Consider the following 25,793-nt stretch of genomic DNA (forward strand, 5'->3'; position numbering starts at 1 on the left):
GCAGTGCTGTCGCTGAGCCTAGAAGCATGCCAGGCAGGAGGTGGAGAAAAGGCCCAACAGGGAGGGACCTTCACTATTGGCCAGCTTAAGTTTGTGGGACATTTGAGCACAATAATCTTGGCATAGATTTTAAATTTCTCAAGAGCAATATATTAAGGCTAAAATAAATAGTTTGGAGTGTATTGCTGAGTACCAATGTTTGGCTTAAATTTCTTGAATGTGTGTTTCACTATATACAATTTTATGAAATGGAAGTTAATGCTCTGAATAATGTTAGTAGAGTTCCCACCAGTTGCATTAAAAAAAGTTACCTAGGGAATATGTGTGCATTTATGTGAGCAAAAGGGGGTGTCATGGAAGAGAGAAAGAAACGGAAAGAGGGGATACATTAATCAAGGTTCCAAGGAGGCAAAGGATGGGAGGAGATGCAGGGTTCTTTAATCTCTTTTACTGATATTTCACTCTACTCACTAAAAATCAATCTTCATCCATAAAATGAGAATAATAATAGACTTTACCCCAAAGGGGTATTGAGAAGAATGTAATGTGCTTAGGACACTATCTAGCACATAAATTATATTCCATGTTACCCATTGTTCTTCTTGTACTTGTTTTAGAGACCAAAAATCTCACAGAAACTGACATATAAAAAGTCTATTTTTTATTATATAGTTTTCTGTATTACAGCTCTCAGGATTCTGCCCCCTCCCCAAACCTTTCAATTCAGTCTCATATTATTCAAGAAAATATTTTGAATTGTAATTCATCTCAATGATTCACTTGTGGTAAAAATACATGAGACATTTAGCTCTCTAAAAATTCACAGCTTTATGGAAGATATAGTAAATTGGACATTTTTAAATGTGATATTTTAAGACTCACAGTGAGATTTCAAGAAAGATCTGAATATTTCTTGTATACACATTGTGCTATAATTCACAATTAGAAAATAAGTAACTGCCAGTCAAAGTCTTTATATTAATATTTGGTATTCTAAAGTGTCTGGTGATACACATATGGAAAACCACATTAAATTATGACTGACTAATTTGGACAAGAATCTGTGATTTCTTTCTTTGTCTGTAAGCCATGTATTACTGTAGATACATTTTCTGAGTTAGAAAGCAAGTGCTGGGGGGAGTAAAAAACGAGCCTGGTTTATCAAAGAAAACTTACAGCAAGTTCAATCTCACTGTGTTCATAACCAAAGAATATCAACTTATTTTTCCAGATGATTTTCAATGCACTCAAGTGACAACAGACAATTCTGGCTTGAGGATCATTTGTTGATCCTCGAGATTGGTAAATGATTCTCAAGACTGGCAGACGATCCTTAAGCCGCGATCAGCCCCATAGGTGATTCTACATCTACATGAGTCTGTTTTCAAGCCAAGAACTTTCTCCAGAGTACCCCTTTTCTCCCCTTATTATCAGCCACAACCCACTTCATAAGCACTTGGAGTTCTCTTCTTATTTTTTTTTCCCACCTCAAGAAAAGTGAAGTACAATTTCTGCAACTGTCTCAACTTTCTTGTTGTCCCAGGAAATGTGCACACAAGTCTTGTTAGTTTTAAAATTTTTTTTCATAGGAAACCTTACAGAAATTTTGTTCTACATTTCTAAGTCTTTTACTGAGATTTAACTAACCTGAAATTTGAATCGTGCCTCCAATATGTTTGACTATTATTCTTGTGAATGGGGCTTACCAACCCTCCATCCTACTACAACCTCCTGCTTGTTGACTGGTAGCATAACCTCCAAATCAGCTTTATGCAGAAAAATGAAATCAAGGGAGAAAAATGGAATGTCCCTTAATTTCAAGTGAATCTTATTTTCACTGCATGTGTGCCAGATGAGTGACACAAACTCCCTAGTCCTTGGCGAACACAGATCTTGGCACTTCTTTTATGTGCTAATTGAATGAAGACACTGTGTTTTTGTTGTTGCTTTTCTGTGTCTGTGTGTTTGCTATTTTTTTTATACTTTAAGTTCTAGGTTACATGTGCACAACGTGCAGGTTTGTTACATATGCATACATGTGCCATGTTGGTGTACTGCACCCATTAACTCATCATTTGCATTAGGTATGTCTCCTAATGCTTTCCCTCTCCCCTCATCCCATCCCAGGACAGGCCCCGGTGTGTGATGTAACCCTTCCTTTTAACTGTGTGGAGAGGTTCTCTGGAGTATTACTGTTTCCCACCATGTAGTGGATACATTCTATTTGAAGTGCTGCATAATGTCTACTATTACTTTATCTTCCGTCCAAAGCTTTCTGCTGCCTCCGGGATGTCAGATCCAACTGCCTATTTATTGGTCTGCTCTTGCAAGTTACTGAAGAACCTCAACATTAGTGTGTCAAAAACTGAAATCAGAGTCATTATCTGTAAACCTTGCTCATATATTTACATCTAAATTGAAATATAGGTGCATATATATGCATGCATGTGTTATACATATTTCATTGAACACATTTGATACCAGATCTATACATATTTTATACATGTATTGCTCATTTAATGCACAGATTCAATAAAGTAGGTATTCTTGTTTGATTTTCTTAAACAACCTAAGACCCAAAGAACTTAACCCATTTCCATTTAGCCAGAATAGACAGAGAGCCAGTTTTGAATTCTTAAAAAAGTATCCTTTCTAAGTTAATTAAGCTCAGATAAAACTCTGCCACTCTTATTACAGATGTTTTGCTCTATACTATTATAATTATCAACGTACTCCAGTCACGTCCTATTAAGTTTTAAGTTAATTGAAAACAGGAATAATTATGTTTAATTAATTTTTATATTAACCCATAATGCATACCATCAGGTCTTGTGCTCTGTCTGTATTAACTCTTTCTCCCATTTTCTATATGAAAACCTGGTCTACATGGATGAAAGTTCACGTAATTGAACACTTCTAGAAATATACAATCTAGGACTATAGTCTTATAGTCTGGGACTTAGCCTAAGGCTGGGGTCAGAGAACAAGACTACAGACAAAGGTCAAAGTTTTGCAGATAGTGTACTACTTAGAAACAGAAGTTCCCAATTAAACATGAATCCCATGAGAAGAGTCAGAAGAATACTAGGGCCAATGTTTAGCTCAAATAGATCTGATAATGATGAATTATATAGGTAGTGGCGTAATAGGGCAAAATTGTTCAATTCCACCTGGGATTGATTTATGAAAACCAGATGCAATCACAAAGAGGCAGGATATAATGACATGGGCTCCTGAAAGAGGACAGTGAGCCAATGAAAGGGGTAAAATATACAAATAAAATTAAAAGTCAAGGTCTCAGAAACTTGTAATTGTAGAGGTTAGGAAGATGCAGTGGATATTTGAATTAGAAGTCAGAACTCCAGTTAAAAGTCAAAAGCCTAATTACAATTAGTAGTCAGATGAAAATAATTTCAAATTTAAATTTGTAAAGTTGTATGTCATGTGCGTACATATGTATGCATATACGTATTCATATAAACATAAATATAAGATAAACATGGATATAGTGATAAAAATCTTCATTTTTTATAGAAAATAGCCAAAAAAGAAAACCCAAATTCTGAATGGCATATCTGAAAGTTTACACAAACCAAATTGTGCACATGCACACACTCATGGGGAGAGAGACAGAGGGAGAGAGACTGTACACAGATTAATCTTCCAATTATTCATGATACCACAGTTAAACTTGGGCCTTGTGTGAGTTACATTTTATACTCAAGTATGAAAAACTATTAAACTAATAACTAGCATTGCCTTTAAGACTGGTAGCTTAGTCAGCTCAAATATATCAAATGAAGTTCAAGAAAATTTAAAATAAGACTTTTTTGGAGACGGAGTTTCGCTCTTGTTGCCCAGGCTGAAGTGCAGTGGTGTGATCTCGGCTCACTGCAACCTCCGCCTCCCAGGTTCAAGCGATTCTCCTGGCTCAGCCTTCCAAGTGGCTGGGATTACAGGCACGTGCCACCACACCTGGCTAATTTTTGTAGTTTTAGTAGAGACGGGGTTTCACCTTGTTGGTCAGGCCAGTCTCAAACTCTTGACCTCAAGTGATCTCCTGCCTCAGCCTCCAAAAGTGCTGGGATTACAGGTGTGAGCCACTGCACCCAGCCTAAAACTTAAAATAAGATTTGAAAAAAGAAAAAAGTTTCAGGTCACTGCTCTATTAGAATACACACGATAATAAGTGTAATGAATGACTTTAAATGATTGAAGTTCAAATGTCAGGAAGATTATATTTTTTATGTTAGCAACTATAAATTAAAAATACTTCTCTGAAACATAAAAAGCTATTCAGCAGAAATAGAATTCTGCTTAACTTAATTCTGTTGCTTTGCAACAAAGCCATTTTCTTTCTTTACATCAAATATTTGGTGAATGGGTCCCCTGACTAGGGGTGTGTCTTTTGTAATAAAGTATTAGCTTCTTTTTTTCCCATGAAGTAAACTCATTTTTCTCACAGTAAGTAAGCCATCTACTAAAAAATGTATTGAAATTCAGTCATACTATATTAGCATTGAAGATTATGTGGTTAGATTTAAATTTGAATACAAACAAATACACAAAACAAAAAGTATGTAACATTTTAAATATTACCAACACCTCTGTATTTTAAAAATTATATTTTATAAAATAATGTATTGCTGCTAATTAGTTCTATATATGCTTATATAAATTAGATATATACACACTTAATATTTTTTCATTATTTTTGCATAGGAATCTATCAAAAACACTATATTTCCTTCAGATAAATTACATACTAAATAAAGGCATGAAGTAAAACTAAAATAATCAACTTAGTAAAGTTATGACAATGTCACTGAAAAATTGCACAACAAAGTGAATATGCTTAATCACTAAACCATGTACTTAAAAAATCGTTAAAATGAGAAATGTAATGATAAGTACATCTTATCACAATTTTTAAAAAAGTATAAAATAAAAAATAATAATAACCAAATATTTTATGCCTACAAAAAGCACATTATGAGGAATTACTATTTGGAGGACATTAAACAAACCCAAAAATCTCAACAGTTATTGAAACTCTGAAACACTAGAGGCTACCACCTAATTTTAAACTCAACCTACCTCTGCCTGCCTTCTGAGTGAAAATACCGAATTATATATTTAAGAATACTTATCAAAATGAGCTTTAAAAAAAGATTGTTTTAAAAAGATAAAATTAGAAAACTTTTTTGAAAATAATGAAATCCTCATAACGAAATCATGTTGGTTTTGATTTTATATAATCTTTATCATTCAGTTTACATAAATTTTATCATAAATATTAATCATAGTTTATTGCCATTTCAAAGTTTAATTTACTTTGTATCCTCGGATTTATAGTTTACACGGAGTACATGAATAATAGATTGAAACCGTTTTATCAAATTTCAATTCTATGGAACCTAATGGCAACTTTAGCTCTTATTGAATAGAATTTTGGAAATTAAATGTTTTTGGAGTTTTAGCTTAAGAAAACACAAATAAAATTCTATGTAGAAATATTTTTTTTCTGACTAAAGAGTAGCTGATTCAAAAGAATGCTATTTCAATAAATGATTTAGAATAATACTTAGATCACTAACAAGCTTCATATAAAGTTTGCTACAAATAAGAGGAATTAAAACAATAACCAATTATCAACTTTGGAAACAAGATTCCCATCTATGACAAATATGCCAATGGAAAAAACAAAAGCTGCCCTAGACTCAAAAATAAAATTAAGTCAAATGCATTTCATGTCTGGTAATTGAGGGCAACTCTAGCACGGTTTGATTTACAGAATTATTGGGGCCTTAAAAGTTTTCAAGCCATTTTCATTATTAAAAATGTTCATCATAACAGACAAGGCAAACTTTTCTATCATACATTCCCACAAATAATATTGACAAAATGTGATCTTCCTGGAATATCTAAAAAACAATTATCTTCAGATGTAAAATGTCATATTACACAATTCTGACCTCTCTTTTGATTACAGAGCCATTTATAATGCAATGACCAGCTTCAACTAAATAATGCGACAGACAACAATTCAAAATGTTATCAGGTGCTCAGCAACAAAATAAAGCATGATGATCAGTCCTTTTAGCTTTTAGCATTAACTTTGCAAAAACAGCATGTTTCCCTCCATTAAAAATCAATTTTCAATCCCTGCGTAAGAATGAAATTTATTCCCTTTCTGTTGGATGATAAATGCCCTTAATTAGAAATGCTAATAACTGAACTGTTCCCTGAAGACCTACTATTTATGCTGACACACAAATACTTCATAACTAAACTTTTGTGCCAAATCTAGAGACAGAATCTCTATATCCCTTTAGTATAACAGACTGTGAATTATCTATAAAGGATAACATATTTAATTTGTGCACAGATTAATCTCCTACCCCCAAATTCAATGCAAACATACAGCCCAACTGACTGCATTGTCTATGCAGGTATGAGCATATCATATGTATTGTATGTTCATAGTATAATATCTAAGATTTGCTTTGTACTTTATACTTAATAAAACCCTTGGATACCTATTTTTTATTTATTGAGGGGAATAATGCTGTGATTTCTAATTCATGAATATTATGACTTTACCAGCTATTTCACTTATAGAGAACCACAAGATTTTCTGCTTCCTAAACCACTGTTCTCTTTAACATAAAAATAAAATTTAATCCAAAGAGAAGAAATTCGTGTAAACATAGTCTATATAAAACAGAATATGGTAGACAGGCTGACATTTGAGAATTGGTAAATAATTGTTAAGAAATCATCCCCTGTTAAGTGACTTGGCCTCCAATCCTGTAGTCACTGACAAACAGCTGAATGGGCAGTACAAGTTGTTTCGCTTTTATAACACAAATTTTTGTTGGTTGTTTTATAAATCCATAAAATTGAAATACTAGTGCCTAACTTTGTGGGCTATTGTGAGATTAAATGAGATAATATAGTACATATTCTGGAACTTACAAGCACTAAGTGTGCATACAATGAATATCATCCAATGTTTATGACTTTCTGAGATGTATCTCTACTTGAATGTCTTCCCTGAGAACTAAACTTTTATATTTAACTTTCTATGTGACATCTCAATTAGTTATAATATTTCAAATGTAGTATGTCCAAAAACTAAGTCTTGGTAATTTGTCCTAAAATATTTTTTCCCCCATATCCAAATTGCACATCCCAATATTCTAGGACCCATACCTGATTCGTGCCTTTTTGTAGCTTCCTATACTTCCAATTCTACCATCAAGTCCAAAGATTCAACTTTCAAAATGGGTAAAATATGTAACTACTTAACACTCTCTAGCCAGTTAATCTGCTTTATTTAACTGCCTCATGTTTCATAACACTCCCAATCTATACACTATATTGTTCATTTTTTACTGTCTATTTTTGTGATTGTAATGTAAGCTTATAAAGCCAGAGACCTCTTCACCAGCATATCTTCAGGACCTAGAAGAATATCTGGAGTAGAGTGCTCTATAAACATTTTGTGAAAAAGCAATATTAAGAGACTTCTCAAATATCAATAAGCCCATAGAAGTGTAACAGTCTCACTGACTGTGTTAATCCCTTCTCACACTGCTATAAGGACATAACCAGGACTGGGCAATTTATAAAGGAAAGAGGCTTAATTGACTCACAATTAACCCAGAGCTGGGGAGGCCTCAAGAAACTTATAATCATGGCAGAATCAGAAGCAAACATGTCCTTATTCACAAGGCAGCAGAAGAGAGAAAAATGAGATGTGCAGAGTGAAGTGGGGTGAAGCCCTTATAAAACCATCACATCTCCTGAGAACTCACTCACTATTAGGAGAACAGCATGGAGGTAACTGCCCCCATGATTTAATTACCACCCACTAGGTCCCTCTCAGGACACGTGGGAATTAAGGGAACTACAATTCAAGATGAGATTTGGGTGGGCACACAGCCAAATCATATCATTCTGTCCCTGGCCCCTCTCAAATCTCATGTCCTCACATTTCAAAACACAATTATGCCTTCCCAACAGTCTCCCAAAGTCTTAACTTATTTCAGCATTAATTCAAAAGTCTAAGTCCAAAGTCTTATCTGAGAAAAGGTATATTCCTTCCACCTATGAGCCTGTAAAATAAAATCAAAAGCAAAGTAGTTACTTCATAGACATAATAGGGTACAGGCATTAGGTAAATACACCCATTCCAAATGGGAGAAATTGGCCAAAATGAAGGGGCTACAGGCCCCCAAAAGTCCAAAATCCAGCAGGGCAGTTAAAGCTTAAAGTTCCAAATTGATCTCCTTTGACTCCACATCTCACATCCAGGGCACGCTGATGCAAGACGTGGGCTCCCATGGTGCCTTCACTCCCAGCTGCCTTCACAGGCTGGTGGTGAGTGCCTGCAGCTTTGCCAGGTGCACAGCTGCAAGCTGTCGGTGGAGCTACCATTCTAGGGTCTGGAGGATGCTGGCCTTCTTCTCACAGCTCCATGAGGCAATGCCCCAGCAGGCATATATCTTCTTTATTTAACAATTAAATTTAAACAATGTCTAAATTTAAGCTTATTTTCATCCTCTGAAATTTAGGCGGAGGTTCCCAAACCTCACTTCTTGACCTCTGTGCACCTGCAGGCTCAATACCATGTGGAAACTTCCAAGGCCTGGGGTTTGTACCCTCTGAAGCAACAGCCTGAGCTGAACCTTGGCCCCTTTTAGCCATGGCTAGAATGACTGGGATGCGGGGCACCATATCCCTAGGTTGTACACAGCAGGGGTGCCCTGGGCCCACCCAAGGAAACCATTTTTTCCTCCTGGGCTTCCAGGCCTGTGACCGGAGAGGCTGTTGAGAAGGTCTCTGACATGCCTTGGAGACATTTTCCCCACTGTCTTGGTGATTATCATTCAGCTCCTCGTTACTTATGCAAATTTCTGCAGTGGGCTTGAATTTCTCCCCAGAAAATGGGTTTTTCTTTTATATTGCAATGTCAGGCTGCAAATTTTCCAAACTTTTATGCTCTGCTTCATCTTAAATCCTTTGTCATTTAGAAATTTCTTCTGCCAGATACATTAAATCATCTCTTTCAAGTTCAAAGTTCCACAGATCTCTAGGGCAGGGGCAAAATGTTGCCAGTCTCTTTGCATAGCAAGAGTGACCTTTGCTCCAGTTTCCAAGAAGTTCCTCATTTCCATCTGTGACCACCTCAGCCTGGACTTCATTTTTCATACCACCTCAGCATTTTGGTCAAAGCCATTCAAAAAGTCTGTAGGAAGTTCCAAACTTTCCAACATTTTTCTCTCTTATTCTGAACCCTCCAAACTGTTCCAATCTCTGCCAGTTACCTGGTTCCAAAGTCACTTTGGTATTTTTACAGCAGTGCCCCACTCTCTATGATATCAGTAACCTGTATTAGTCTGTTCTCATGCAGCTAATAAAGACATACCCAAGACTGGGTAATTTATAAAGGAAAGAGGTTTAATTGACCCACAGTTCAGCATGGCTGGGAAGGCCTCAGGAAACTTACAATCACAGTGGAGGGGGAAGCAATCACGTCTTTCTTCACATGGTGGCAGGAGAGAGAAGTGCTGAGCAAAGGGGGAAAATCCCCTTATAAAACCATAAGAACTCACTCACTATCAGGAGAACAGCATAGAGGTAACTGCCCCCATGATTCAATAACTTTCCACCAGGTCCCTCCCATGACACATGGGGATTATGGGAACCACAATTCAAGATGTGATTTGGTGGGGACACAGGCAAACCGTATCACTACTGTAATCAGAACTCATTTATAAAGTGCATTAAATTAGCATTATAGTTTGATTTTAATTAATGCAAAATGATAATTGGCAGTGATAATTACCAATATTATCATCTTCTAGGCATAAAGCCTAACAAATTCTTTATATCTATTTAACAAATGAATTTAAACAATGTCTAAATTTAAGCTTATTTTCAAAATACCAATATTGAAATTACTGATTCCACTTAATTTGGCTTCATTTAAAAATGTTTTCAAACATTTATTTATTTGGGGAAAGAAAAATAGCAGTTGAGTGTTTCATTTATTAAAGAGAAATGAATAAAGTATAAAAAGAAAATATTTTTTTAATTGCAAATTTATGTTTATTTCATGGAGAGAGTCAGCAATATATTTTAAGGAATATCCTGATTTCCTTAAAAAAATTTAATAAATATGATATGGATGAGCAAGAATTTAGTTGAAAGGCAGAAATTCTAAATATTATACTTGACTTTGCCACTACCTGGGTCTACAAGTTCTAGCACACTACTTATCTATCCCAGCCTTCAATTTTCTTATCTGGAAAATAAAGGAAGTGGACTGATTCATCTCCAAGAAACCTACTGGCCGAAAAAAAAATCATCACTTAATGTCAGATTTCTCTAACTTAGAATTTTTTCATATGTAGCTTTCTTTAAAAACTCCTCCAAAATATACACTGAGTATAACTGTAGCATCCCCAAACTGTCATATCAGTTTGTTTTACTGCTTTCTCGCACATTAATTCAGTTCCCTGAAAGAGTGGTGGCAGATATTAATGCCTCACAGCATTTAAATTTATTTTAGAGGGCATAATCTCATCTTGAGTTAAAAAAATTCTAAAAGGTCTGGACAAATTACTTGCATAAATATATATCTGTTGGAATAATTTATGTGAACACCAAAATTTCCATAATATAATTTAAAACAAGCAAATTTTTCATATTAAGTTGTTGTGAAATGATGGGCTCTTACATTTAAGCTATGTGAAACCAATGGCCACATGTGCTTAGAAGGTGCTTAGATATTTGGGAGATATGGAAGATTCACAATTGTTTGCTTTGGGAAGCCCAGGTATAAAAGAATGGTCGAATGGTGAAACTATTCAGGCCAGGCACAGTGGCTCAAGCCTAGTACTTTGGGAGGGCTAGGCGGGTGGATTGTCTGTGCTCAGGAGTTCGAGACCATCCTGGGCAACATGGCGAAACCCCGCCTCTACTAAAATACAAAAAAATTAGCCAGGCATGTGCCTGTAGTCCCAGTTACTCGGGAGGCCGAGGCAGGAGAATTGTTTGAACTCGGGAGGCGAAGGTTGCAGTGAGCCAAGATCATGCCACTACACACCAGCCTGGGCAACAGAGTGAGACTCCCTCTCCAAAACAAACAAACAAAAACTATTCAGAAGCATGTAGTTTCTGCTCATGCAGGTTTTGAATTAAATCTTATGAACCAGAGTAAGAAAAGGTGGATAGTAAAGCACAGAGTAGCAATAAGACCTGTCTAGAAACGTCTAATAGATAACAGAATTGAATCAGAGCCAGAAGGTTCAGGGGAAAGTCATGAGAATATAGCTCAAGCAGTATTTTAAGCACTTGAAACTGAATTAAAGCCATAAAATGCTTCACTGGGTCCTTACATATGACTGCAATTTGTCACATCACACTAAACACCACAAAGCCTTAAACACTAGTGCTGCTTTTGAAAAGAGAGGTCAATTTGAATGACCACAGCCAATGTAGCAAAGGAATTTCAGCCATGAGTTAAAAATGATTTGCACTTTTTTCTTTTGGAAGTTTCTTTAAAAAAATCTGCAAATGATGAATATATAACAATAAACTAAATATGAGTATGTTAAATAAATATAAGTAACAGTTGCATATTAAAATAATAGGTTGTCTTTCAAATGATAACTATCATTATTCAACAAATATAACTTACTCATTCAACAAATATTTATTAAGCACCTATTATGTTGCAGGTCCTTTTCTAAGTGTTTCTGAGAATCCCATTTTGAATAAGACTTAGGAAGTTTGCTTTCTCTGGAAATCCGATAGAGAAGGATAAGGTAAACAAACTCTATATACTCATATATTTTATGTAGAAGAATACAATTTTAGATACGAATTTGTGTTAAGAAATCACAAAGAGGTAAGTTGATAGAGAGATACTGGGGAGAGGGAAAGGGCAAACATAACATTGCTGGTCAGACAAGTCCTCTCTGAGAAGTTGACATTTTATCTAAAATAATGACAAAATAACCATGACATGAATGCCCTTCTCCCCCGCCAAACCAAACCAAACAGCTGGCTGTAGAGTAGAAAATTCCAGGCAGAGAGAACTACAAGTGCAAAAGACCAACATGGCAGAAAGGTTGGCATTTTTAAGGAAGCCTGATTGATTGGCTGGCATTGGCAGTATTCAGTAAATGTTTAGCAACTGCTTTCAAGAAACAGGCCAACTACATTCAAAGCATTTACTGATTTCCATGGTGTAAATACTTCCATGTTGGCCAATTACAATCTAATAATGTGATGACACTAAATGCAGAACTGAGAGGAGACAAAGGGTGAGCTGGGGCCAGTGCATGACTCTGGCTCAAAATAAAGGTGGCAGCTGCTGGCAGTGGAGGAGTTCAGATAAGTGGACAGAGATGAGATTATTTAATCCCATGTAGTCAATGGCAAGACATTTACATTTTATTCTTAGAAATCATTGCAGGGTCTCTATGCAAGAGATAGGGTATGATGATCTAATTTATAGATTTAAATGTTCATGGGTTGCCTGTTGGATAATGCACCATGAAGGAGAAAAGATAGGCAGTTAGCAAGCTATCATACTACCCCAGCTTAGACTAAGGAGGTAGTTTTGGAGGTAAAGAAAAGTGGATAAATTCAGGACACTTTTGGACATTTTTGAACCTGAGTCTTCTTGTTAATGAATTTGTTGGATATGGTGTACAGAGGAAGAGGAATGAAGAATAATAATAAGGTTTGCCTTCAGCAATTGTGAAATGGTCTACGGAGCAATTTGTTTAAGGTACGGAGGTGAACAGAAGTCAAAAGTGTTACTTTGGCCTTACTAAGCTTGAAATGTCTAGCAAATATGCTGACTGACATTAATAGCTAAAATAAGTAATTCTTTTTATCTATTTGATCAATAAACTTTCTTATAGATATTAGTATTTCCAATCATAGATACAAACATGAAGGAATAGGAAAGTTGTCGAAGGTCATATAGCTGGGAATTTCAGAGGTAGGATGTGAACTGGGGTTTAACTATAAAGTCTATGTATTTAACTACAGGATATACTTCCATTTCTAAATTAATTATCTGAATTCATTTTTTAAAGTATACTCTTCTAGTTTCCCTGATAATTTCCTGCTACTTGCTCCATTTAAAACATTATTTTATTTATTGCATGTATGAGAAAATGGTAAGGCAAACTCTTGTAAGAAAGGCTACTTAGGAGTAGAACGCCTAACCCATATGAAGGACATAACTGCTTTTGAGCAAATTCTCCTTTAAACCACATAGTAGTACCTGCATTACTACACCAGGTGGATGTGTTTGCCTCCTATGAGTTTCTACTTGGTACAGTAAATATTTCTAGAAGAAACAACTATAAGTAATGCATAATGAAGGCCAAATATCCATACTTTCTGTTATAGCTAAGCAACATATCATCAGTAATGGAATTGTAGTCTGTTTAGCAATTTAATTATCCACAGGAAAAATGAGATATAATTATTACACCCTCTTCTGGTTTTGTAATTTAGTAATGTAACTTTTAGCAGCACGCACATATGATAGTGTGGTTGTAGCTTATTGGATTAGTAGACAGGAGTAGTTAGAGTTTCCAAATGTGCTACTCTGTAACCATGCAGTCAGTAAATAAAAATACGATGATACTTTAAATGGTAATGTTTTCTCCCTCCCACACTGCAACATTTAGTGGTTTGAATGATTAAAAACTGCCACTGCAATCTGTGCCATATTGATGAAGTTGACCTATCTCTGGGCTAAGGTAATAATTCAAAAACAATGCAAAGGAAAGGTGATTTGTGAGATAAAGAATTAAACTCTCAAACTTTTTTTTGAAACACTTTGATATTTTCCAGGCTCTTAGAACACTACAGATTTGAGAAAAACATCGCATCTGGGATCTAATAGCTGCCATATTTTTCTGAAATTTCTCATGTTATCTACAAGTTTGACTTTCGAATGAAAACAGTGAATATGTAATTTAAGTCCTCTGTCAGAGATCTCATTCTTGGAAAATAAGATTAAACTGCAGATTCTAAAACCGGATGTCTAAAACTCACATTCTCCTGAAAAAGTGGTTATTCATATCAAGAGTATCCAATGGAATTAATTTCAAGATCACCCAGTTCAACTTTCCTCACAACTTCTGTTTTCTGTATCACTCATAAAAGTGAACTTCAGACATCTAATTGAGTATTTATCCACCAGTGGCCTCAGAAATGCCAGTCTATTTCAGAGCAATTCAAAAAACAGTGCCCATAGAGAGCTGTGCTTTGAAACAAGGTTTAATTAATGCTTTCATTTTTAGAGCTGTCAAAACACCATGACTTAGGATACTAATGTCACTGAAACTCATTTGTGCCTCCCATCATGGTCTTCAGCATCATTTTTAAAGCTTTGAGTGACAGGCTTCCACATATCATAATGTTACTGATAATCTGATTGCTCACCCTCCATAACTTAGGATCCTCCATAACTCTATTGGGCAGAATCTTCACACATCTGATCTGCATATTTCTTATTTAATAGAAATTAGGGTTAGACTTATGTTATTTATCTTTATACTAATAATTCCAAGTCCCGGTTTCCCCCTGACCCTGATTTTCAAGGCTGACGGCATCAGGAACTTATAGTTTGGCTCTCTGGAACCAGGACTTGGTTCTGAGCAGCCTGCACATTTAGACCAATGCTTCACTGAATACTGACCCACCTTCCATTGAAAGCTCCTCCTAACAGACTCACTCACCCATGTCTATCAGAAGAGAAGAAGTGGTTGGAACCATCTACATGTTTCCAAAGATAAGTACTTTAAATGCCCCTAGCTCACGAAGTAGAGTGTAAGGTCACATCCAGAGGTACTCAATCGGCTTATAGGGCAACAATTCATTCTGTTTTACGGGAATAGGGCTTAGGTGGCGATGACCTTAAGCCCTTGCCACTTATATATAAATGTCATAAAGTGAATGATGTGCCATCAATAATATAGAGGCAATCAGAATTTCAAGCATTAGTAAAAGTGAACAAGTATTTCATTTAATGGCAAACAGTAAATACTTCATACTCATATTATGAAGAAATTATTATTATTTAATTTATTTGTTTATTTTGAGACGAGTTTCGTTCTTGTTGCCCAGGCTGGAAAACAGTGGCGTGATCTCAGCTCACTGCAACCTCCGCCTCCTGGGTTCAAGCGATTCTCCTGCCTCAGCCTTCTGAGTAGCTGGGATTACAGGCACGCACCACCATGTCCAGCTAATGTTTGTATTTTTAGTAGTGATGGGGTTTCACCATGTTGGTCAGGCTGGTCTTGAACTCCTGACCTCAAGTAATCCGTCCGCCTCGGCCTCCCAAAGTACAGGCGTGAGCCATCGCATCTGGCCGAGAAATTATTTACAAATGAACAAGGATGTAATGGACTTACCTGAATCTGTAGCTGTAATCATTAAGACAAAGTGCTCTTTTGTTTCCCGATCCAGACTCTGTGTTACTCCAAGTTCTCCACTGGCTGAGAGAGTAAAAGCATTGTCTTCATTACCACCAAACAGAACATATGAGAGTTTGCTGTTAGATCCTTGATCATCATCTCTTGCCACCACCTGTAGAATAGTACATATCACGATGTGAGTAAAGCAAATAATGCATCTCATGAAATAAAATGCCTCCATTAAAAAAAGAGGTAAAACTATGTTAAGAGATTCCAAAGATATATTTTTTAGATTTTCAAGTAAAAAATAAAAATGGCACACTATAGTATGTATCACCCGAGTCTATTTGTATAAAAATATGTGTAAAGCCAATGCACAGCATTTTTGGAAGGCTTCATAAAAATTTTTAAGAGGAGTTTCACCTAGGTAGTTAAATATATGAAGGAAAAGAGTAGAACAATATTTGTAACAAATTTTTCAAACATTTCCATCATTTTAGTTTTTTAGTATGTGCAGATATTATCCTTGTGGAACAAAATTCAAAAACACAAATACATAAATGTGTGCAACATGAGTATACACAAAAGAAAGCTAGTAAAATACAATAGTTTCATCGATGAGGAAATTAAGAGGTTCTTAGGTATGATATTTATAAACTTTTCCTTTTCAAAATTTGCTGTATCTGCAATTGAGCATTTATGGATGAGAATGAGGAGAGAACAGGGGAAGCGTAAACGCTGTAGAAGAGGGGAGGTTTTCAAATAGATGTCTTATAATTAAGACAACACTTGCTTTATTTAAATATACTGACCTGAAGAATTGTTCTGGGTAGTGTCCCTAAATTCTCAGGGACATTTACAGAATAAGGAGATAGCTCAAATATAGGAACAAAGTCATTAATATCCAGTAGAACAATGCTGACCGTGGAGGTATCAGTTCTGGGTGTGCTGCCTCGATCGGTTGCCTGAACAGTTAAATGGTAGGTAGGGGTCTTTTCTCTATCCAAAGGTTTAGCAACAGTGATGGCACCTGTGACAGAGTCTATCCGAAATTCCTGATTGGTATTACCATTAACAATGCCATAGCGAACCTGTCCATTTGTGCCTTCATCTCCGTCTGCTGCGAACACTTGTATTATATCTGTTCCAGTAAGTGTGTTTTCATTAATCTCCACTTTATACAAAGCTTGTGCAAAGATGGGGTTGTTATCATTGATGTCAAGTACCATAACTACAACCTCTGTAGATGAAGAGAGAGACGGTTGACCTTTGTCTGTAGCCACCACTGTTAGAGTATAATTAGAAACTTCTTCTCTGTCCAGTTCTCCAGTGAGCCTCATTTCACCATCAATGGTCCCAATACTGAACTTGTTTCCCAAAGGGTTCAGCAGAGTGTACTCAATATAGCTGTTTGGGCCACTATCTGGGTCAGTTGCTTGAGCTTTGAAAACAACAGTATCAATAGGTGTATTTTCTGGAATGTATGTCAATTTAGGGGAAAGAAATGTCGGTGGGTTATCATTTACATCCAACAAAATAATGGAGACTTGAGCAGTGCTTGTGAATCTGGAGGCTGGAATCTGTGGCAGGTCATGCACTTGAACAACCAAGTTGTAGAAGGACTGACTTTCCCGATCCAAAGCTTTTAGGACTTTGAGTATACCATTCTTGTCAACAGTAAACTGCCCAAGGCTATCACCTGAAGCAATGCTATAAGTCAATTGAGAGTTGACGCCTGAAATTAAAGGGAAGAAAAAATTTTCTTAAACATATGCTGATTGCAGAACAAGCCATAGCAAAACTTTTGGCAAGTAATTTGGCAAGTTTGATATGCCGTGCATCCAAACGCACTTTAGGAAATCCTGTGAACAAATGATCTATATACTGCTTGCTATTTACTAGGGTGTTGAAATGTTAAATTACAAAAGTAAAGAGGAGAAAAATAGTCCAGAGAGCAGATATTTTTCTATATGTTTCCTTGTTTCTATCACATAATTCCTGATGGTCCAACACTAACAGTGCCACACGCTATACTATTAGCCAAACATTTGTAACTTTAGTAATTTGGGGAGGCTGACACCAATTTTCAAGAAAGGGTAATAAAATGTTCTGATGGATGGCATTAGTCATGAATGCTGTAAGTGTACTTTTATATTTCGTGTCAAAATCAATAAATACTTATTAATTCCTATTGTCTAGCTAAGTAATGACCTTTGAGACAACATTTTCAGATTTTATTAAACATATTTAAAGTTTCTAAAAAGTATTTTTAAAGAAATTGTTAGCAGTAAAATTATACATAAAACTTTCCAAATATAAATGCTCATGCCATTATTGGACTGTATTTAGATATTGTTGATTTTTCTTAGGATCCTGTGTCATTTTTAGTTTAAAAATTGTTTCTAAATCCTCACTTCAGAAAATGATTGCAGAGATTCTTATAACAAAAATGATGTGGAGCATATACATCATCTTACTGTTTTAGTAACTAAAGGTAAATAACAAATAAGCAGTGAAAACAGAAAGAAGTCAGTTTCTGCCTCAGAGTGATGTTTTCTTCTCTGGCCTATAACAACATGTGCATTTTTATATCTTATTCTAATGACATTGAAAAATTACAGGATATTATGATAAAAACATACTGTACATCCAGGTAATCTATCTTTAATAAAGATGTATACTCTGGGACTAGCAAATATCTACTGACTACCCTGAATTACCTACAATTAGCTTCTATATTTCTAACATTAATTTCAACTATCCAGGTTTCTGAATTCTATCTATGAGAAGTGATGTTCACTTTTGGCAAAAGTCGTCTAGAACAATTTAATCACCCTTTTACTCTTTTCTTAAAAAAATTATTTCTCACTATTCTATGAATACTTCAGTTAACTTTTGCCTTTTTTTGAACTTCATCAAGTTCTTTAAGAAGTCAAATTTAACTTGAGTATGAGATTTTTTTCTACCATGTAGAACTCAATGTTTTTAAAAACGCCACACTTACTCTTATTCTGTGACTTTACTGTCTCTAATATCCTTTGCCTAATTTGAAATATGGGAAAAATATTTATGAATATAACTTTCAGACAATGATTTATTAACAAAAATTTCTAGGATAAACAATGATTGAGTAAATTGTTGAAAGGGTAGTTTATTTTTCCCCCTCATTATGAGTTGTGACTTTTAATATTTATAGTTTATTTAAGACTACTCACAAGTGAACAAGGAAGAGGTTATAAAGTTCAGAATACTTAGGAGTCTGAAGATCAGGAAAAATATGAATAAATAAAGCTAATAGGTGTCAGAGGTCAATTCACCCACAAGAAAGAAATGGAATCGTAGAATCTGACTAGAACAAGGTTAACAGCCTATTTCAAACCCTTGTCTTAAAATGCCACAGGCTTTAGAGGATAAAAATTTCCACTATCTTCACATATATATATAAAGGTTTTAGGACTTTCATTACAACATAAATATATGTATATACATTATATTGTGTGTGTATATATATTTACTCAAACATTATAACATATATATATTTGAGTATCTATATATACACACATACAATTTATTTTTAATTATGTGTATACGTGTGTTTCTATTAATGTCTACATATATGGTTACGTTTAATTACTTTTTAAGAAGATTTTCTGCATTTCCTATGAAAAAGTTCATCAGTAAATATTGAATCCCCATTCTTTTGGGGACATGACTATTATTGAGAAATGCAGTTATGAAAACACATGAATGAAAGTAAATACCAACAAGCAAAGATATAAAATTTAATTCTAGAGAAGCATATAAAATCTTTCATATCTAAGATCAAAATACGTTAAAAATACTGACATTTTACATGGCCTAACATTTCTACATAAATCAACAGGAATGGGTGCAATTAAATCAAGTATCTGATCATCCTTAGCCCATCATGTATGCTACTTCCTTGAGTAAACAGCTAAATTGCAGAGGCAAAAAGAGAACATGATCCCAAAATTTCATAGCGTTGTTGTAAACAGCAGAACAGTCTCTTTTATAAAGGCAAAAAGTTTGGTAGATGAATGGGTAAGGGAAGTAATAAATTTTAAGCTAACTAAAAGTATAATAAAAGAAAAATTTGCTTTTATATTCAAATACATAATGACAAATATATTAAGTAACAACATTAAAAATAAACTGAAGATAATTATTATTGTTGATGAAACAAAAAATATAACTATTTTTACATAAAATATTGCCATATTATACAAGAAGTAGCTCTCATCTCAGGAACTGAAAATTAATTGCTGCAATTACAGGTCATGGAATCCGTCTGCATTTACTTTACTGTAAAGAAAATAACTTTTCTTTTCTGAAAAGTCTAAAAAGTGACTTTGGCCATATACACTACATCTAAAAAATACATGCAGACATAGCAAAACTCAAATTTCTCCCTGAATATTTGAAGTATACTGAAAAATACTAAGCTCAGACCATTTTTTTCTATTTTTGCAACAAATATCTGAACCATGAGACAGTAAACACATTATTTTAAAATTATTATTTTTACATTGTTTCGAATTCTAAGCTTATCCATAAGTGTTGCAATTTAAATTTAGTGGGATTTAATGGCCCACCAGATCTTTAAACTTCAAACAGCCCACTGTGAACCATTTGTGTTCAATGTTCTCCAAGTCATTTAGTTATATGATTCTTCCTGGCAGTTTTATTGCATACATATGGTTTTATGGTTTTGTCATATATATATATATATATATATATATATATATATATATATACACACATACACACACACTATATATAGATATGTACATATGTATAGATAGTATTTCAGTCTCATGAATAATTTCATTCTAAGAAGCACAGCACATAAAATATATATTATAAATATATAAAAATATATATAAATAGTAAAATATATTTTAAAAGTATAGGTGTATAGTTTCATGCTATAAAATATGTATATTTACTCACAATCTATAAATGCTATCTTCTAATTTCTATAAAGAACTAATATTTGTCAACTTTTCACATAGCTGCAACACATAGAAGTGTTTTGAATAACATCCATCTTTATAAAGCAGTTTCGACAAGGTCATCAGGTCACTGGAATATATGAAACTCAGTGGTCTGTATTGTACACCAATATTATATAGCTACATTTATTCAGCAAAAATTCCAATTGTATTATTAGCAAAACATTTTAATATGACTTCTCAATATTTAAAGTGTAAATAATTTATAGGATAATAAAATAACCATCAAAGCCAGAATATTTCCATGATGCTCCTATTTAAATAGTTTTCCTCAATGTAATACCGTATGCATAGTAGTCTTGATACTAACAGAGGTATTACCCTTCTTGTGAAAACAGTAAAACATCTGATTTATTTTTATGAAATCATCATTTAAGCTAAATTTTAAACTCTGACAGAATCCATAGACAGATAACAGATTGTGACATTTATTTTCATATAAAATTCCTTCACCTAAAAAGATGACAGTATTACCTCATTGGAACCTTCTGATCAGAGATTGAGATTTATTTGTTAATTTGTTATTCTTTAAAAATGTCTGACTAATATTGTCTGTGAAATACTTGAGACCCTTTTGTGTAACTGAGCTGGAAATTTTTACAAACAAGCTTACCCTTGTACAGCCTTATCACTGTCCTTGAAATTCAGAAAGAATAGGAATTGTGTCGTATATTTTATGTCAAGGTGCAGGAAATTACACTGATAAACATATTCAAAACTAAAACAATGAATAAATATAGCTTGAAACTTTTACTCAATGCAATTAAAGGAAAAATATCACAAAAACTTACTTAGAGTCAATGATCAATGTATTTCTGTGCTTACATGTGCATGGAATATTCCAGCAGGTTTTTGACAAACAAAGTTCTTTTTTTTTTCTTTTTAATTTTTTGGTATCTTCTCAGTTTCCCTATATTTTAAGTTATGATGGTAAATAAAACTTATTCCAGGAAACATACAATTCTATGAAACAATGGGCTCTCTCTAATACATAACTAATAAATCACAAAGAAACATGGTGGAAAATTCTTCACTGTAGAAAAGTTGAGCACAGTCACAGGACAAATAAGAATATATGATTAGCTTTGAAAATATTCTTATCTACGGAATAGGTAAACTAACTAAAAGTTATAGCAGAGAAATCAATCTCCAAAATAGGGATTAACCTCAATTATATACAGATATCTAATTGGAGCCAATCCACAGACCTGGGATCAAGTACATGAAATAGAGTGTGCATTGCTCTTAGGCCAGGACTGGGTACACGCAAAACACTTGACAGATGTCAGTTCTTGAGATTATTATTAACATCGTTAACATTAAAGTATTGTTACTAGCAATAGTAGTAGTAATAGTAGTAGTACTAGCATTACAGCTGTATCTATTTTAGATATATCTTTGTGCCCAATTTTAACTGCACTTAAATTAGAGGAGGAAACATCAAAATGCTCTTACTCAATGAATTCTAAAGAAAGTATTTCCCATTTTACTTATTGAAACATATATAAAATACTGTGCTTTTTGCTTGTCATATCGTTCCAAGTGCCATTTATAGACACTATGAAAAGGAAACTAAGTATAGAATAGAATGTTAAAACAGTATTCTGAGATTTCACAAATCATCCAAGTCATAAGAATAAGGAAATTCTAAATTGAGATAGATATGCCTGTCACTAGAGACCTATTTCCTCTTCAAAGTACTGTCCCTTGTTTTATATATTGATGAGACAATTTAGTTGCATCCCATGTAAGGGAAAAACACGTACTAATTTTCCAGACAATTCAGTTAAGATTGATAATCCATACAATGTTTTCTCTAATGCTATATTATATGATATGTGTACTTACAAAACAGGTGTTAGAAGAAAGGCCAAAAGAATCAGCTATTAAAATAAAGTTTGCCAATTGCTTTTGCAATAAATACAAATCAAACACATGTAAAGGATAAATTTAATGCAAAATTTTAACTTGATCATTTAACATAAATTAAACAGATCTGAGACTGTTCGAGCTAAAATGAAACCTAGTTAAAATATTATTAGCTGGGCTGGGTGCAGTGGTTCACGCCTGCAATCCCGGTACTTTGGGAGGCCAAGGCAGGTGGGTCACCTGAGGTCAGGAGTTCGAGATTAGCCTGACCAACATGGAGAAACCCCGTCTCTACTAAAAATACAAAATTAGCCGGGCATGGTGGTGCATGCCTGTAATCCTAGCTACTCAGGAGGCTGAGGCAGGAGAATTGCTTGAACCTGGGAGGTGGAGTTTGCAGTGAGCCGAGATTGCATCATTGCACTCCAGCCTGGGCAACAAGAGTGAAACTCTGTCTCAAAAAAAAAAAAAAAAAAAAATTATCAGCTATTTGTCAGTCAAAAATATGAAACTTAGTTTTTGCATTCATAAGCATTTTTATTTAAGTCTTTGGTTTCATTTTGCTTTGAAATTCTATCCTTTTCAAGTTAAAATAACATATGTAAACTTAATATTTTTATTTATCTAACAAAGTTATTCAAAAAAAGTGGTCTTATGATTTCTACGTTGCTAAATTGAAACATGACCCCACATTTAGGGGGAAAAATAAGATAAGGTTTATAAAACAATATAAGGTATGTTTTCTGTTATAAATAAGAATTTAACCAATAAAGTACTCAATTTTTAAAATCCTCTATAGTTCAGTTATAATTCTATTCCTCAACTTCGGACCTATATTCACAAAATGCATTTCTGTGACAGCTCAACACAATAAATAAATGTAATATAAATCTGATGACGGTTTATAGATGTTTTAAAAATTATATTAAATAAAATACATACCATCATCTGCATCAGTAACATTAAACACAAGAACGGTAGATCCTACAGGTAGATTCTCCATTAAAGATGTGCTGTATGAATTTAAGCTGAAAACAGGTGGATTATCATTTACATCTAGAATATTGAAATAAACTCTGATGGTAGTAAACTGTCCCCCACCGTCTTCTGCTCGAACAGTGAGGATATAATATTGCTGTACTTCATAATCTAATAATCGAGTCAAATTAAAGACCCCAGTAATGGGATTCAGGAAAAAGATGCCATCTTCATCATCTTCATTCACAATATATGTAATTTCTCCATTCACACCAGAGTCATCATCCGTGGCTAAAATGGCTGCTACCAAAGAACCTATCAAAAGAATAAAGCAATAGTATAAAATCAAGGAAGCAAGAAGTATTACTAAGAGAACATATAGAAAGAGACCAAAAAATGTATTTGTACAGTAAAATATCTTAACTGAGAACTGCTATGAAAATACAGTGAACATAACATTCTGCAGATTTCGATATTACCATTTCCCTATTTGAATACAGTATGTGACATATCAGATATCCAGTGGACCTCAGGTTTCAGCATAAATTTCCTGAGGAATTAATAATACATCTGATGTTGTGTTTCCATCTAGCAGTACCTATCCATAAATATATTGATGAATTCAACCAACATTTAAGGTAGCATATTGCTAGTGTCAGGAACTGAGGATTCCAAAAAATATATAGACTTATGCCCTGGTGATACTACTCTAGAACTTATGTGGTCATTGCAATAACTAAGTCAAGAAATAAGTGTGATGGGATTTCCATAAAGGACTTGCACAAGGTATCTTGAGGAGTGAAGAAAAAACTGCAGGTAGAAGGAGTCCCCTGTAGATGTTTAATTCCTTTGCCAAATGGAGTTTCTAAAATGTATGGTTTATCATGAATAATCATTCCAAATGTAATTCAGAAAAAAATTTTAATTTTACATAAAAATTTCCAATAATGGGAATCAAGCATACACACACACACCAGAAACATGGATATTGAGTACTCAGACTAAAAAAATCACAATATAATATGTTCAAAGAAGCAAGATTATAATTAAAGATTCAGTTTCTCATAACACTTAATGGGCATTTGCTAATACCCAAGCCCTGTGTTAGCAAACTCAATGTACTTTCTAAATTATCCTTTACCTTAACTCTAACAGGAATTACTGTTTCCATTTACAGGATAGAGAATTGAAACTAAGAGAAATGAATTAACTTGCCGTTGGTCACACAGCTAGTGAGCGTTAGAATCAATATTCACAGTTTTTCATGTATTTTTTTTGCTGTTCTTTTTATACATAGCCCCGAAATCACATTAGACATTTTTAAAGCAGAAAGAGTACCAAAAGTGTGGTTGACAGAAAATTAATAACCCATGCCACAAATACTTTCAGACATATAAATGGCTAACCTCATTCATCCTAAAAAATTTAGCCATTTGCTTGAGAATTTTACCAAAGATCATTAATGAAAAAATCCAACAATCCAGCATATATATTTCATAACTAGTAGTATATGATTAAAAACTGATCATTGATTAAGAGCAGCCAAAGCATAGTATGTAATTTTGGTTCAAAAGCGATTCTTGCAAAATACACATAAGAGACCCATCACCTACCAGGTATTGTGTCCTCAGGAATGTCAAAAGAGTACACGGGTCTGGAAAACTTGGGTGTATGGTCATTCACATCACTGACAGTGATATTAATTCTCATATCCGAGGACTGAAGACCATCATCAGCACGAACTAGCAACGAATATTTGGAACGGCGTTCCCTGTCCAACCGCCTGGTTGCTATCAGATCTCCGGATTCTGGGTCAATGCGAAAACTATCATCAGCTCCACTAATGATAGTGTATGTGACAAGAGCATTTGCACCCTAAAAAAAGAGACCAAGCATCTGAGCTATTAGAAGTAGAAAAGCATTGCTCCTTATAATTTCTTTTGAACACATATTTGACAAAGGAAGGCTTTTTGACTTTAAGTTCCTATGATATTACAAGACTTAAACAGGTAATGAGAGATAAACTTAACTGAGGCGGTAAAAAATTGTATGTCCCAAATTACAAAACATTGCTGGAAGAAATCAACAAAGATACAAACAAATGGAAAGACATCCCAAGTTCATGCATTGGAAGACTTAATATTGTTAAAATGTCCATGTTATCTATGCAATTTACAAATTCAATACAATTTATATCAAAATCCTAACAGCATTTTTTATAGAAAGAGGTAAAGCAATTCCAAAATTCATATGAAATCACAGAGGAGCCTAAATAGCCAGAACAATCTTGAGAAAGATAAACAAAGTTAGAGGTATTGTACTTTGTGATTTTAAAATATACTACAAAGTTACAGTAATGAATAAAGTATGGTGCTGGCATAAAGACGCACATATTGACAAACCGAACAGACCAGAAAGCCTATAAATAAATCCATGCATGATAGTCAATTGATAT

General features: G+C 34.2%; 1 protein-coding gene across 3 annotated transcripts in view; it reads right to left on the reverse strand.

Moving 5' to 3' along the window:
• The window catches only part of FAT4 (FAT atypical cadherin 4), a 175,902-nt gene that overhangs the window by 59,542 nt on the left and 90,567 nt on the right, over positions 1 to 25,793 (reverse strand). For all 3 annotated transcript variants that reach the window (XM_055274641.2, XM_055274640.2, XM_055274639.2), the window contains exons 3-6: positions 24,952 to 25,213; positions 23,303 to 23,653; positions 16,271 to 17,193; positions 15,456 to 15,630 (exon numbers count right to left, since the gene is read on the reverse strand). In XM_055274641.2, the coding sequence (XP_055130616.1) occupies positions 15,456 to 15,630; positions 16,271 to 17,193; positions 23,303 to 23,653; positions 24,952 to 25,213 (1,711 nt within the window). The remainder of the gene's footprint in view (positions 1 to 15,455; positions 15,631 to 16,270; positions 17,194 to 23,302; positions 23,654 to 24,951; positions 25,214 to 25,793) is intronic.

Source organism: Symphalangus syndactylus, chromosome 4 (assembly GCF_028878055.3).
Source record: "Symphalangus syndactylus isolate Jambi chromosome 4, NHGRI_mSymSyn1-v2.1_pri, whole genome shotgun sequence".
NCBI classification, from domain to species: domain Eukaryota; kingdom Metazoa; phylum Chordata; class Mammalia; order Primates; family Hylobatidae; genus Symphalangus; species Symphalangus syndactylus.